Source organism: Pseudophryne corroboree, chromosome 1 (assembly GCF_028390025.1).
Source record: "Pseudophryne corroboree isolate aPseCor3 chromosome 1, aPseCor3.hap2, whole genome shotgun sequence".
In the NCBI taxonomy this organism is placed as follows: domain Eukaryota; kingdom Metazoa; phylum Chordata; class Amphibia; order Anura; family Myobatrachidae; genus Pseudophryne; species Pseudophryne corroboree.
The window spans coordinates 604398053-604412566 of NC_086444.1; the positions used below are offsets into that span (position 1 = coordinate 604398053).

At 43.3% G+C, this 14514-nt stretch overlaps 1 protein-coding gene across 1 annotated transcript in view; it reads right to left on the reverse strand.

The window, feature by feature from the left end:
- Positions 1-827: 827 nt before the first annotated feature.
- LOC134902057 (THAP domain-containing protein 5-like) overlaps positions 828-14514 on the reverse strand; it is a 131002-nt gene continuing 117315 nt past the window's right edge. Inside the window, exons 7-9 of the mRNA XM_063914360.1 lie at positions 8663-8797; positions 7046-7143; positions 828-1519 (exon numbers count right to left, since the gene is read on the reverse strand). Coding sequence (XP_063770430.1) covers positions 1030-1519; positions 7046-7143; positions 8663-8797 — 723 coding nt within the window. The 3' untranslated portion in view covers positions 828-1029. The remainder of the gene's footprint in view (positions 1520-7045; positions 7144-8662; positions 8798-14514) is intronic.

A 14514-nucleotide genomic window follows, 5' to 3' on the forward strand; every position in this document is an offset into this window, starting at 1 on the left:
CCCCCCCCCCCAATGGCGCCAGAGCTAGTGTTTTTTATACTGGCAATGTCTCCCAAATAGCTTAAAAACATCACACAAGTGGTAGTTTAAGCCACCACTAGCAGTGTACACAGGGGGCTATAGCGGGTCCCCCCCAGGAGGGTCCCATATGCCTCCCTTGCGCGTCAGCCACACCTTGAACCGGGGGCCCCCGGTTTGTACTCACCACTGTTGTCACCTTCAGGCTATTGTTAGGGGTGTGCGGCGTGCTGCAATTGTGACCACAAAGGCGCAGTGCCCCGCTGTACAACAACCTCTCAGGACGGTGGTCCTGCAGCAGGGAAGCGGCCCTGACACCTCGCAAGGCCGGTGACCACCCCCCCTCCCTAACTCCCACGGTGCAGATATGCTGTTGCCCAAACAGCATACCAAAAATAATAAAGATTTAATATAAACTGAAGAAAACTCTCTGGAGCCGCAGAGATGTGCATCCTCTCCTGAGGGCACTTTTTTCTAAACTGCCAGCACACTCAGTTGAAGAAATTTAAAGTGCACTGTACTAAGTCTCCCCAATATCCCTTCTGGATGCTAGAAAAATGGTATTTTCATAACCCACACTGTTCTCAATACCATTGTTAATATGCCCAGTCTGATATAACCTGTGCAGTGTGTGGCATTAATGCAGGATGCACCCAAATTGTAGAATTTAGCAAATTGGAAAACAGACTGTAATACATAAAACCATACATCAGTAAAACAGATGGGATTGGTTTGAAAGCAGACTCGGGTTCAAGTCATATACTGGGACAGGTGTATATGTACTGCATGGAAATAATACAACACAGAAATCATTTCATAAGGTTTATTAGTATTGCTAAGTTTTGAATTGTTGATGCTAATCTGGCCGACTGAGACTTTCTTAGCAATGACCAATAGCGGTCACCCTGAATAGTTTAAGAAACTGCTTTGTGACCAATCAATCCCTACCTCAATTTTTAGCTGTATCCTGCTATAAATAAAATATATGGGACGACATCATAACTCCTCATATCACGGTGCTGCTGTTGATGAAACCGAGTCCAGGTCGGTTATATTTTTTAAGTGTACAATTTTTTCAGATAACTTTTTAATAGTGTGCCTCTGCCTTTGTATTTGACGTTGCAAAGTTCTCACTTTCTTTTTAAGTGTAAGAGCGTCAGGATTGAAATGATGACTGTCCACTGCATTGTGCACTGTTGAATAAGTGTGGTCAACAGTTATATCTGTCCCTTGGTCTCCTCCCAGAACCTCCATAGAGTTGTAGTGTTCCAGGGCTCGGTCTGTATCTTTTAGACTAATGTTTTTTCTTCTAATTCTCTTTCTTGCTATGATAACAGAAGGCACGGCATTTGGACGTAGACGAGGAGACCCTGGTCGCAGGATGTAATCCTTGTCTTTAAAATGATCACTGCAGACTCTGCTGGCTGAGGATGGCTGCCACTCGGTACGCTGGACTGCTTGAACCCATTTGGACAGGCGTTCAGGATTTTTCATAGGAAACCTATGAAAAATGATGAATACTCATGTTTAGCTTCTGTTCCACACTTAAGCAAGACGCAACTAAAATTCCTACTGCAACAAATCTGTTCTGCAGTGAAACATCATTTATTATGCAGCCTGTGTAAATTAAAATGTATCTTTAGATAAAATAAACAGGATAACAGTATGTTTTTTGCAAGGGTAATCACACTTGCTGTTTTCCTGTGGCTTAAAGTGACATCATTTAGCATATGAAGTGCATGGGTATGTTATGGTGTCATGGGTGCTAGTACATGTGTTCACTTTATGTCTGGACAGGGCTATATTTAACTACCTAACTGCCCTAGGCGTTTTACTTCAGGGAAAAGGTTTGCTGATAAAAACCAAGTAGCAAAATTAAAAAAAGAAAACCTGTTTCTATTCTGACTCACAGGACACTGCTATCCCATTAAGCACGCACCAGGATTGCCAGACTAGTACTGCAGCGTACTCCCAGAAGCACAACTGGTATTATAAGCTGAGTGGCCAAATTATTAAGACCACCGGGTAAGTACTTTGTTGGGCCACCTTTTGACCTTAATATTACTTGAATTCTTTTAAACATGGATTCTACTAACTGTTGGAATATTTTATGGGGAATATTAGGCCAAATGCAACGAACTGCATCTCCATAATATTGCCTCCACCTCCCTGAAGAGTCACGACAAAGCCAGAAGGCTCCATACCTTCAGGCCCGAAGCATGGCAAGCGACGAGAGCCTGCAAAGGTGCAATACAGCATAAATGAAACAAAATACCCTACAGCAAACGGAGATGGGATAAAACATTAACATGCTGTAAGGGCAGAAGACAACTTCTGCCCTCACTTGATGTCACATCCGGGTCCTTTCCACAAAGGGAAAATATCCTCACCCTACCATCTGCACATGACCAGTTTCCTCTCATTTACTTTTTAATTCAAGTCTGCCCGCTCTCCGTTCTCCCTGAGCATCCAGTAGCCATTTATGGCAAGGGACTTGCGATCAGACCCAGTTTGTCTGTTGGTCCACTCTGTGTACACTAACTACTTCCACCTTAGTGCAGCTGTTTTGCTGCGAGCGCCAAAAATCATTCCACATTCAAAGTCCATCAAATTGCGTTGTTTAACCATTATTTTATAAGTGCTACACTTCATTAGTCTCTGCATACCTTCGCCTTTCCTTTTTTTATACAAAGCCAGACATCCTAAGTCAGCACTATCTGCGGAATAGCTACTTTGCATAAAATCGCTTGGTGGTCATATTAATTTGACCACTCAGTGTATATTGTGTATATGGTATATGCTATGCATCACCTAATTTTCTTTTCTGCAGGAGTCAGTGGTGTAGCAAGAAGTAGACAGCTTGTGTCTTGTCAGCTGCTGTGAAATAAGCCTCAGCATGACTGGAAAGCCTCCGACTGCACGATCATGCTTAAGCGGAGTGGTGTTGGCACAATATGCCGTTTCATAATGACATATCTCCTATATTAATGTGTGTATAGGGGATTGCATGCTCCCGCGGTCGCTAGCAACGGCCACTTGGTTTGATGTACTGCACATCAAACCAAGTTATATCGCTAGCGTCTTGTAGTGTGCTAATGAAGGACGGAGTTGCTCCAGTGTGTACACACAAATCTGGGCTAAAGTGCATTTGTTTCCGATGTCAAACTGATAAATCAACCCTAATATCCTATCCCTAACACCCTAATCCCATCCCGCAAACTAACCTTAATACCCTCACCCATAACCCAAACTGCTAAAACAAACCTAATACCATAACCCCTTACCCTAATGGGCAGACTGGATGGGCCACATGGTTCTTATCTGCCGTCAAATCACTGGTGTATCTATAATGGGTGCAGGGGGGCCCACACCACACACCCTGCCCTCATTATTTCAATACTTATTCTCGGAGTCCAACGTCCGCAGCAACAGAAACCACTGGGAAAATGGTGCAGCACTTTGCGCTTTTGCAGTAGGAAAACCACTGGGGAAACTGGCTACCTGCGCATGTGCACTAGACTCTGGGACAGCGCTAGGGTCTCCTAGTACCCTAGTGCCCAGAGTCTATTGCCCTGTCAGCTATAGAGGAGTGGGCTCGGACGAAAACTGCACACGGACCTCCTCCTCTCTTGATGTGTCGCTGCATCAAATTCTATGTTACTATAAAACAGATGCCGCAATTATTTTTGAACGTGCACACTGAGCTCTCAGGCTAATAAAAATAAACCTGTGAAAAATGACTTTACCATTAAGAACAAGGCAAGAATAATAGAAGAAATCTAGCTTTATGGGCACAAAATGCAGAATTTCTAAGAACTATCCTGGAATACTCTTCAGAAACTTAAGATGTTGTGCCCATGTACTGTGGAACACAAGAAGCAGAACATTCAATTTCCCCAGTGTTTCCCCATTTAGTGTCCAAGTGAATCACAATGGCAATTTACTTATCCTTAAAGTTTCAAGGAGTTGGGAACTTCCCGTGAGACTTTGCACATCCCGAAAGTCCATAAACATTTGTAAAATTAACCTCAACACTGAAGCCTGCACCCTTCCCCTGTAGGGACGAATGGTGGTCTGCCTGCAAGGAAGAAAATATCTTCGGCTTTCTTACTTAAGGGTCTTGTATCTCACATGGAAGTATTTGCTGCCTTTAAAAGGCAAAAAAGACATCCAGAACTATATTTGGAATATCCAGAAGTAGAGAGTAACTTATAGAACAGGTTCTACCAAGTAAAGTCTGAACCATTTATTTAAAATGGCTTAAAATTTATTAAAAGTATTTTTGAATGGTCCTGATATCACAGTATTGTATATGAATACATAAACTTGTATTTGGTATCTGTAAACATAAAATTGTTACATGTTTCTCACGGGTGCTTTACCCATTTAATCAGACTTGGTTATTTTAATCAATCATTATACTCTGATTTTCATACTGGTGCAAATCGCACTGTGTTGTCAGAGTTAGGTAGTAGCGTCATTCTGTCTTCAGACCAAAGCCAATTTAAATAATTGGTATAACAACTTTCACTCGGTAGAACCTGTGCCATAAGTGGCTCTCTATTACTGGTCTGCCTACAAGGGCAGGTTACCATGTCATTCGGCAGTCAATTCTGAGGACCCTGTTGGCCCTTGATTTGAAGAAATTAATTTGCAAGTCTCATTTAAATTGATCTTTATTCTGATCCTAAACCAATGCTAGGTTCTTTGCATCATTCTCTGACTAGTGAAATATTTGCTTGTAATGTTTGTAGTTTGTTTGTGTGCCATGTTAAGATGAACTATTTCACTGTCCCTTACATATAGGGTTACCAAGTTAACTACATTTTTATTTCCTTGCAATCTTACCTAAAATCTTTTAGAGTTATTGGGGATGGCCAGCTCTGAGTTAAACTGCTTTCACATTGCAAGCGCAGGTCGCACTCAGACATTATACACGGGTCCTTCCAAGGTGCAACCCCCATGAGACCCCTTTCAGCAGAGGAGGCTCTGGCGTCATCAAGGACAGGTACGGAGGTGGCTCTTGGAGATGAGATTAACTCTGCTTTATTCCTGGGTTGAAATACGGGTCAGGCGACCCGGGAATTCGGGACTTACCCCTTTCACACAGCACATCGACCCAGCAATATACCGGGTTATTTGTGCAGTGTGAAAGGGGTATTAATTGCTAACTGTATGGTACTATTAAAATGACCAGGCCCCTCTGTTAAGAGAGTAAGCACCCATCCCTGTGCTCCATTTCTAATCTTATCCCTCTGCTAAATCTAGATGTCAAGTTATTTGCTAAACTTACAGTGAACAATCTCCGGTTTCTCCCTCCAACAGTGATTCCCAATGGCCAGGTGTGTTTTGTGCAGGACAGAGCCCTTTATGACACCACCACATTTATAGATCTTATCCACTTCTCTTGACAAATAAAACTCCCTACCCTACTTATGTCCACAGATGCCAAAAATGCTTTCAATAAGATGCTTTGGAAATTTATGGTAAAGGTGCTGTGGTATATGGAGCAGGATTCTTCCTGTCTACAAATAATCCTGTCACTATACAAAGGGGGATATTCAATTACCATTGATGAAGCTTCAGGTGATATTTCCCGATGTTTCATCAATGTTTTTTCACCCAGATAAAACATACTTTTCACTTGAAAACACGCAGATTCAGCAAAACCTGTGTGTTTTCGGTAGAAACCGCCCCGTTCTACACCCGAGCAGTGAGTGCGGGTAATTGAATATCTCCCAAAATCTCCTTCCTTCCACTCAAGTAACGGCAAATAGCAAACTATCAGAGGCCAGGATGATTACCAATGGTAAGCAACAGCGGTTTTCCCAGTCACACCTGATTCTATCTATGAAGGCTCTGGCTAGGGTAATCTACCATAACATCACTTGATGCAATGAGGCATAGAATTTCTGAATTCACACCTTTACCATATTGAAATTTCTCTTAACAGACTTGAAGTACCATCCAATCAGCTCCTAACTGCCATGTTACAGGCTGTCTTTGAAAAAGGACAGGAGCTGATTGGTTGTACATCTGCCCCTTAGTGCTTTAGAATGGTGCTACCACAGTTCAAATAAATTATGCTTACAGCAGTTCTCAAACTCGGTTCTCAGATGTCCAAACAGCTCAAGTTTTCCAGGTCACCTAGCAGGTGCACAGGTGTAGTCATTACTCACTGATACATTTTAAAAGATCCATAGATGGAGCTAATTATTTCACTTGTGATTATGTGAGGAGACCTGGAAAACATTAACTGTTTGAGAACCTATGATAGTTTCTTCACGACCTGGCAATATACCGAGTCGAAACCGGGTTATTTGTGTCGTGTGAAAGGGGTATTAGATTTGAGTGGGGTGTGTTCAAGTTGAAATCTAAATTGCAGTGTAAAAATAAAGCAGCCAGTATTTACCCTGCACAGAAACAAAATAACCCACCCAAATCTTACTCTCTCTACACGTTATAACTGCCTTCCCCCCTGCAGTGCACATGGTTTTGCCAATTAGAGGAAGATTTTGCTTTTGCAATCAACCTTGAATTAGGCCCCATATACAGACTTAAAATCTTCAAATGCTGGAAGCTCTAAAAAAATAAAATAAAGACTTTTCTTAATCCAGTGCTGCTTAGGGTTTTCTTACCTCTGTGTTGAACTATTTTACAGTGTCACATTCCATTCCAAAATATGACTAATTTTTGTTAAGCAGTAGCAACACAAACTATATCTTGGGGTTTTTTGAGTTTGAATTTCCTGAAAATGCAATGCAGTAATCCCAGCAGCAATTGTAGGTTAAGGGTATGTATCCCAAGAAAAACTACATATAGCGTTTTTACAGCCTAGTTATCATATCAAGAACTTTTCATATGTTCAGAGTACAACTGTGCGGAAAACAGCTTAAAACATCCTTATTCACGTTAGTTTAGTTGAACTCTTGAGTAGGTTTAGCAGACACGTTTACTTAACACATTCTAAGTTAACACGTGGACTTCAGTATCTTCATTCATCTTAATAGTCAGTCAAAATGGTTACCTGTAAAATCGTTTCCCACTTTCTTTAGTAAAAATACTATTACAGCCATACACCACGCAGGTCATGACGTGACTCTTCTCCACAGGACCATGTTTCACCTTGAAAAGTAAATGTACAGTATAATGTATAGCTTCAAAAGTCAAAGGAATATACACAATTAAAACAGTCTTACAGAAACAATGCACAATGGTACAATCAAGCGTCATAGGTTCATATAGGATCAATAAATATCGGTGATATTAAATACACTGATGTCTGTCAGTTTAGCGGTCTTTAATAAAGATAAATATCAGTTAATAATCAGTAGTCCTATATACTCTGTCTATACTGATAGAATTTAGGGGTTTCAGTTGCTTCTCCTTTTTTTGTAGAGCAGCTAATTATGCTAAAAAGTCATTTTCATTTTTAAATGATTTGTGTGTTTTAGTTATATTGCCCGATTTGTGTGTTTTAGTTATATTGCTTGTGATTGGCTAAGATTTTGACATGTACTTCTATGTGCAATGCATATCAATGAGCGTTAGTGCACACTGAAAATAAACTGGCTATTCAAATTAATAGCAAAAATGTTGAATTTGTTCAATAGAATAAAATTGCTGCTGGGGAAGCCATTCACCGCAGTGCTCTGGGAGTGACAAACAGATTGTTAGCAAGTTTGGCAAGTACCTACAGAGAGTGTTTTCAGAGACCAGAGAGGAGTTTATTGATACAGTCATCGCATGGTCACTTAAGCTAGTACAAACAGATCCCAGATACAGCTAGCTAAAAAGGATTTCAAGCAAGGTGACAATCAAGACCCAAATCAGTAGCAATAATTGTAAAATAACCCTTTGGGGTCAGATAAGCAACTACAGTAATCTCATACATATTCCAAGTACACCACTGCTGATCATGTCTGTATCCACCATAAGGGCTACTACAAGTTTAACTATATCATAATTTGGCACGGTCTGTCCCTTCTCCACATGCTTTCACAGTGCAGGAGCTGGGATGCACGCCACCTGTCCATCTGCTTGGGACACAAAGCAACAGAACAGGGTAAGTATGGGGCTAGAAGGGACCAGGGATGAGGGTACAGGTCTAGATAGAGCAACAGAAAGGTTCCAGAGCATGTTGGGAAGACTGAGGTGACCCAGCATACTGTATGTTGGGTCCCTTTATTATTATATATTAATTTGATACTGGTTAAAACTGGAGCTGAAACCAAGTTATCGACCTCCTGCTAAGAGTAACAAAGTGGAAATTTAAATCACGCCAGCATTTGTAACCTGTGTTACTAATAATTATTAACTGTACTAACGCTTATTGTTCAATATGACTGTATGTAAAATGTTTAGATAGGACTTCATTTAAAATGGTCTTTTTTTTTTTTGTAAATTACAATTTACCATTAACCCTTTCTCCTTTAAAAAAAAAAAATGTACCATAGTGTTTTTCTGAAGTGTCGCCTGTGTGTGATTCTAGAAGAAAGCATGGTGAAAGATACCAGGGGTCTCAACTCTTTAACCAGCAAAAGAATCCCTTCCTTATTCTTCATGCAACAGTGAATATTCAGGAAAGCAGTGACAATACATTGAGGATAGAAGAATGGAATCAGATTTTATTTAAGTACAGTACCTGTTGCTTTATCTCTGTAGAACTGTTATTTTTATGGATCCCATGTAGTTTGGCTCCAGTGGTTTCTACAAGGGGTTGAGCCACTACTGGGTTGACTGATTGCTGATCAGTTGAACTCTTCTCTGAATGCTCTATCTAGGATGTGGAAAACAAAATTTTTAATTTTATATAGACTGAAAACAGACTAATTTAAATTGGCCAACAATTAACCAATACGCCATAATTTCAACCTTTCATGTCCTGTATGGTTGGTTCTCCTGCAGCATTTGCTGTGATTCTAGCCCACTTGTATATGCAACTGAACATATAGCTAGTTGCTTGTCACTACAGACAGACAGCATGGGAACTTCAGCAGTGGAAACTGGGAAACCAATTCTGAATGTGTGGCTACAAGGCTACAGATATGGACTAATTAAGGTGCTCTTAATGATGCAGTATATCAGCAAGCAACTTACTTGAATCCAAAAGTGCATTCAAAATGTATGTTATGAGTTACAGTAATTTGTTGAATTTTTTTTCCTATGGGGTGTCATTGGGAACGAGATGTACTAAAAGGAAAATGCGGGGGAAAAAATCTAAAAACGGTCATTTTCAGAATTTGGACACATTTCCCATATGTATCAATGCAATACCTTCTGGAGCTTGGACCTGGTGGGAGACGCCATCTTTAGATGGCATTGCCCAGTTTAAACCTATGGGCTTCTTTTCACATTCCTGAGAGGGATCCAATCAGATCCCTCCCAGTGTCCCCTGCAGCCCGCACCACACTCTGCGCACCGCAAAGTCCTTGTATCGCAAGGGACAGCTCTTATCTGGAGAGCTCTCCGTTGAAATGTTCTAGGTACAAACCAGTAATATTAATGTTAGTATGTACCCAATAAGTGTATGGATGTATTGCATCAATGGTGCAATGCATTGTATATCCCGCCCTGTATAAGGTGCTGGTCTTAGTAGGTACTTTTTATTTTGCCACAATTTTTACCGAATAGATAAATATTCAGTACATCTTTGATATGCAGACAAGAAATCTTTTGATCAGTTTTCTTCTTTTAATCAATCCACTAATCCAGGCAGTGCTTCGCAAGTCTCCAAAGCGGACACTTAAACTCTGGCTACTCAGATAAGCATCTCCCACCTAACATGGTAATCTCCTCCATTTGTTAGAAGGAGCACGGTGACCTATTTCAAAATAAACCCTATAGGCATATCATGTGCTTAGGGACAGAGAAAGTAACTGTGCACTTGGACAAACCATGTTGCAATGCAAGGGGTACATGCAGGGTAAATACTGTCTGTTTTTATATGTAGCCCACACATACTGGACAGCATTTGTGTTTATGTCAAGGTGCAAAGTTACCTGTTTTTGGGAGAAAACACATAGGATCTGTGCTAAATTCACATACCTATGTGTTTTCACGGCCGCAATCGCAAAAACAGGGCTCTTACCAGGGATTTTTTTTGAGGACCTCAGCAGGTTCCAAAAAACAAATTCCCAGATAAGAGCTAGTGTCGGGCTGCATTCAAGGCCAACTGGATAGCCCCATATGATCAAAAAGCCAGCGCTAAATTACCACAGGCAATTGAATTTCCCACTTAATCTTTAATCCATATTCAATTTAAATGGTAGCATTACTTACTTTTTAAATATGTACAATTCTGCCATCAAATCATCTGCTTATCATAGAAATTATTAATAAAAGGATACTATATTTCTCTGACGTCCTAGTGGATGCTGGGAACTCCGTAAGGACCATGGGGAATAGCGGCTCCGCAGGAGACTGGGCACAAAAAGTAAAAGCTTTAGACTAGCTGGTGTGCACTGGCTCCTCCCCCTATGACCCTCCTCCAAGCCTGTTAGATTTTTGTGCCCGAACGAGAAGGGTGCAAGCTAGGTGGCTCTCCTGAGCTGCTTAGAAGTAAAAGTTTAAATAGGTTTTTTATTTTCAGTGAGTCCTGCTGGCAACAGGCTCACTGCATCGTGGGACTAAGGGGAGAAGAAGCGAACTCACCTGACTGCAGAGTGGATTGGGCTTCTTGGCTACTGGACATTAGCTCCAGAGGGACGATCACAGGTTCAGCCTGGATGGGTCCCGGAGCCGCGCCGCCGGCCCCCTTACAGAGCCAGAAGAGCGAAGAGGTCCGGAGAAAGTGGCGGCAGAAGACGTTCCTGTCTTCAAATAAGGTAGCGCACAGCACTGCAGCTGTGCGCCATTGCTCTCAGCACACTTCACACTCCGGTCACTGAGGGTGCAGGGCGCTGGGGGGGAGCGCCCTGAGACGCAATAAAAACGATATAAAAACCTTATATGGCCAAAAAAAATGCATCACATATAGCTCCTGGGCTATATGGATGCATTTATCCCCTGCCAGTTTCCTGAAAAAAGCGGGAGAAAAGGCCGCCGTGAAGGGGGCGGAGCCTTTCTCCTCAGCACACAAGCGCCATTTTCTTTCACAGCTCCGCTGGAAGGACGGCTCCCTGACTCTCCCCTGCAGACTACACTACAGAAACAGGGTAAAACAAGAGAGGGGGGGCACTATTGGCAGCTAATATATAATACAGCAGCTATAAAGGGAGTAACACTTATATAAGGTTTTTCCTGTATATATATAGCGCTCTGGTGTGTGCTGGCAAACTCTCCCTCTGTCTCCCCAAAGGGCTAGTGGGGTCCTGTCCTCTATCAGAGCATTCCCTGTGTGTGTGCTGGGTGTCGGTACGATTGTGTCGACATGTATGAGGAGGAAAATGATGTGGAAGCAGAGCAATTGCCTGTGTTAGTGATGTCACCCCCTAGGGAGTCGACACCTGACTGGATGGTAGTAATTAAAGAATTACGTGACAATTTCAGCACTTTGCAAAAAACTGTTTACGACATGAGACAGCCGACAAATCAATTAGTGCCTGTTCAGGCGTCTCAGACACCGTCAGGGGCGCTAAAACGCCCGTTACCTCAGATGGTCGACACAGACCCTGACACGGATACTGAATCCAGTGTCGACGGTGACGAGACAAACGTAATGTCCAGTAGGGCCACACGTTACATGATCACGGCAATGAAGGAGGCATTGAACATTTCTGACACTACAAGTACCACAAAAAAGGGTATTATGTGGGGTGTGAAAAAACTACCAGTAGTTTTTCCTGAGTCAGATGAATTAAATGAGGTGTGTGATAAAGCGTGGGTTTCCCCCGATAAAAAAACTGCTGATTTCTAATAAATTATTGGCACTATACCCTTTCCCGCCAGAGGTTAGGGCACGTTGGGAAACACCCCCTAGGGTAGATAAGGCGCTCACACGCTTATCAAAACAAGTGGCGTTACCGTCTCCTGATACGGCCGCTCTCAAGGAACCAGCTGATAGAAGGCTGGAAAATATCTTAAAAGGTATATACACACATACCGGTGTTATACTGCGACCAGCGATCGCCTCAGCCTGGATGTGCAGCGCTGGAGTGGCTTGGTCGGATTCCCTGACTGAAAATATTGATACCCTGGATAGGGACAGTATATTATTAACTATAGAGCATTTAAAGGATGCATTACTATATATGCGAGATGCACAGAGGGATATTTGCACCCTGGCATCTAGAGTAAGTGCGATGTCCATTTCTGCCAGAAGAACGTTATGGACGCGACAGTGGTCAGGTGATGCGGATTCCAAACGACACGGTGGGGGGCCGTCTCAAGAATTTCAGCGCGCAGTGGGCTCACTCGCAAGTGGACCCCTGGATCCTGCAGGTAGTATCACAGGGGTACAAATTGGAATTCGAGACGTCTCCCCCTCGCCGGTTCCTGAAGTCTGCTCTACCAACGTCTCCCTCCGACAGGGAGGCAGTATTGGAAGCTATTCACAAGCTGTATTCCCAGCAGGTGATAATCAAGGTACCCCTCCTACAACAGGGAAAGGGGTATTATTCCACGCTGTTTGTGGTACCGAAGCCGGACGGTTCGGTGAGACCAATTTTAAATCTAAAATCTTTGAACACTTACATAAAAAGGTTCAAATTCAAGATGGAGTCACTCAGAGCAGTGATAGCGAACCTGGAAGAAGGGGACTATATGGTATCTCTAGACATCAAGGATGCTTATCTCCATGTCCCAATCTACCCTTCTCACCAAGGGTACCTCAGGTTTGTGATACAAAACTGTCATTATCAGTTTCAGACGCTGCCGTTTGGATTGTCCACGGCACCACGGGTCTTTACCAAGGTAATGGCCGAAATGATGATTCTTCTTCGAAGAAAAGGCGTATTAATTATCCCTTACTTGGACGATCTCCTGATAAGGGCAAGGTCCAGGGAACAGTTAGAGGTCGGAGTAGCACTATCTCAGGTAGTGCTACGTCAGCACGGGTGGATTCTAAATATCCCAAAATCACAGCTGATTCCAACAACACGTCTACTGTTCCTAGGGATGATTCTGGACACAGTCCAGAAAAAGGTGTTTCTCCCGGAGGAGAAGGCCAGGGAGTTATCCGAGCTAGTCAGGAACCTCCTAAAACCAGGACAAGTGTCAGTGCATCAGTGCACGAGAGTCCTGGGAAAAATGGTGGCTTCTTACGAAGCGATTCCATTCGGAAGATTCCATGCAAGAACTTTTCAGTGGGATCTGCTGGACAAATGGTCCGGATCACATCTTCAGATGCATCAGCGGATAACCCTATCTCCAAGGACAAGGGTATCTCTCCTGTGGTGGTTACAGAAGGCTCATCTTCTAGAGGGCCGCAGATTCGGCATTCAGGATTGGATGCTGGTAACCACGGATGCCAGCCTGAGAGGCTGGGGAGCAGTCACACAGGGAAGAAATTTCCAGGGCTTGTGGTCAAGCATGGAAACGTCTCTTCACATAAATATCCTAGAGCTAAGGGCCATTTACAATGCCCTAAGTCAAGCAAGGCCTCTGCTTCAGGGTCAACCGGTATTGATCCAGTCGGACAACATCACGGCAGTCGCCCACGTAAACAGACAGGGCGGCACAAGAAGCAGGAGGGCAATGGCAGAAGCTGCAAGGATTCTTCGCTGGGCGGAAAATCATGTGATAGCACTGTCAGCAGTGTTCATTCCGGGAGTGGACAACTGGGAAGCAGACTTCCTCAGCAGACACGACCTCCACCCGGGGGAGTGGGGACTTCATCCAGAAGTCTTCCATGTGATTGTAAACCGTTGGGAAAAACCAAAGGTGGACATGATGGCGTCCCGTCTCAACAAGAAACTGGACAGATATTGCGCCAGGTCAAGGGACCCTCAGGCAATAGCGGTGGACGCTCTGGTAACTCCGTGGGTTTTCCAGTCGGTATATGTGTTCCCTCCTCTTCCTCTCTTACCAAAAGTACTGAGAATCATAAGAAGGAGAGGAGTAAGAACGATACTCGTGGCTCCGGATTGGCCAAGAAGAACTTGGTACCCGGAGCTGCAAGAGATGCTCACGGAGGACCCGTGGCCTCTACCTCTAAGGAAGGACCTGCTCCAGCAGGGACCTTGTCTGTTCCAAGACTTACCGCGGCTGCGTTTGACGGCATGGCGGTTGAACGCCGGATCCTGAAGGAAAAAGGCATTCCAGATGAAGTCATCCCTACCCTGATCAAGGCCAGGACGGATGTAACTGCAAAACATTATCATCGCATTTGGCGAAAATATGTTGCGTGGTGTGAGGCCAAGAAGGCCCCTACGGAGGAATTTCAACTGGGTCGTTTCCTACATTTCCTGCAAGCAGGATTGTCTATGGGCCTAAAATTAGGATCCATTAAGGTTCAAATTTCGGCCCTGTCGATCTTCTTCCAAAAAGAACTGGCTTCAGTGCCTGAAGTTCAGACGTTTGTCAAAGGGGTACTGCATATACAGCTTCCTTTTGTGC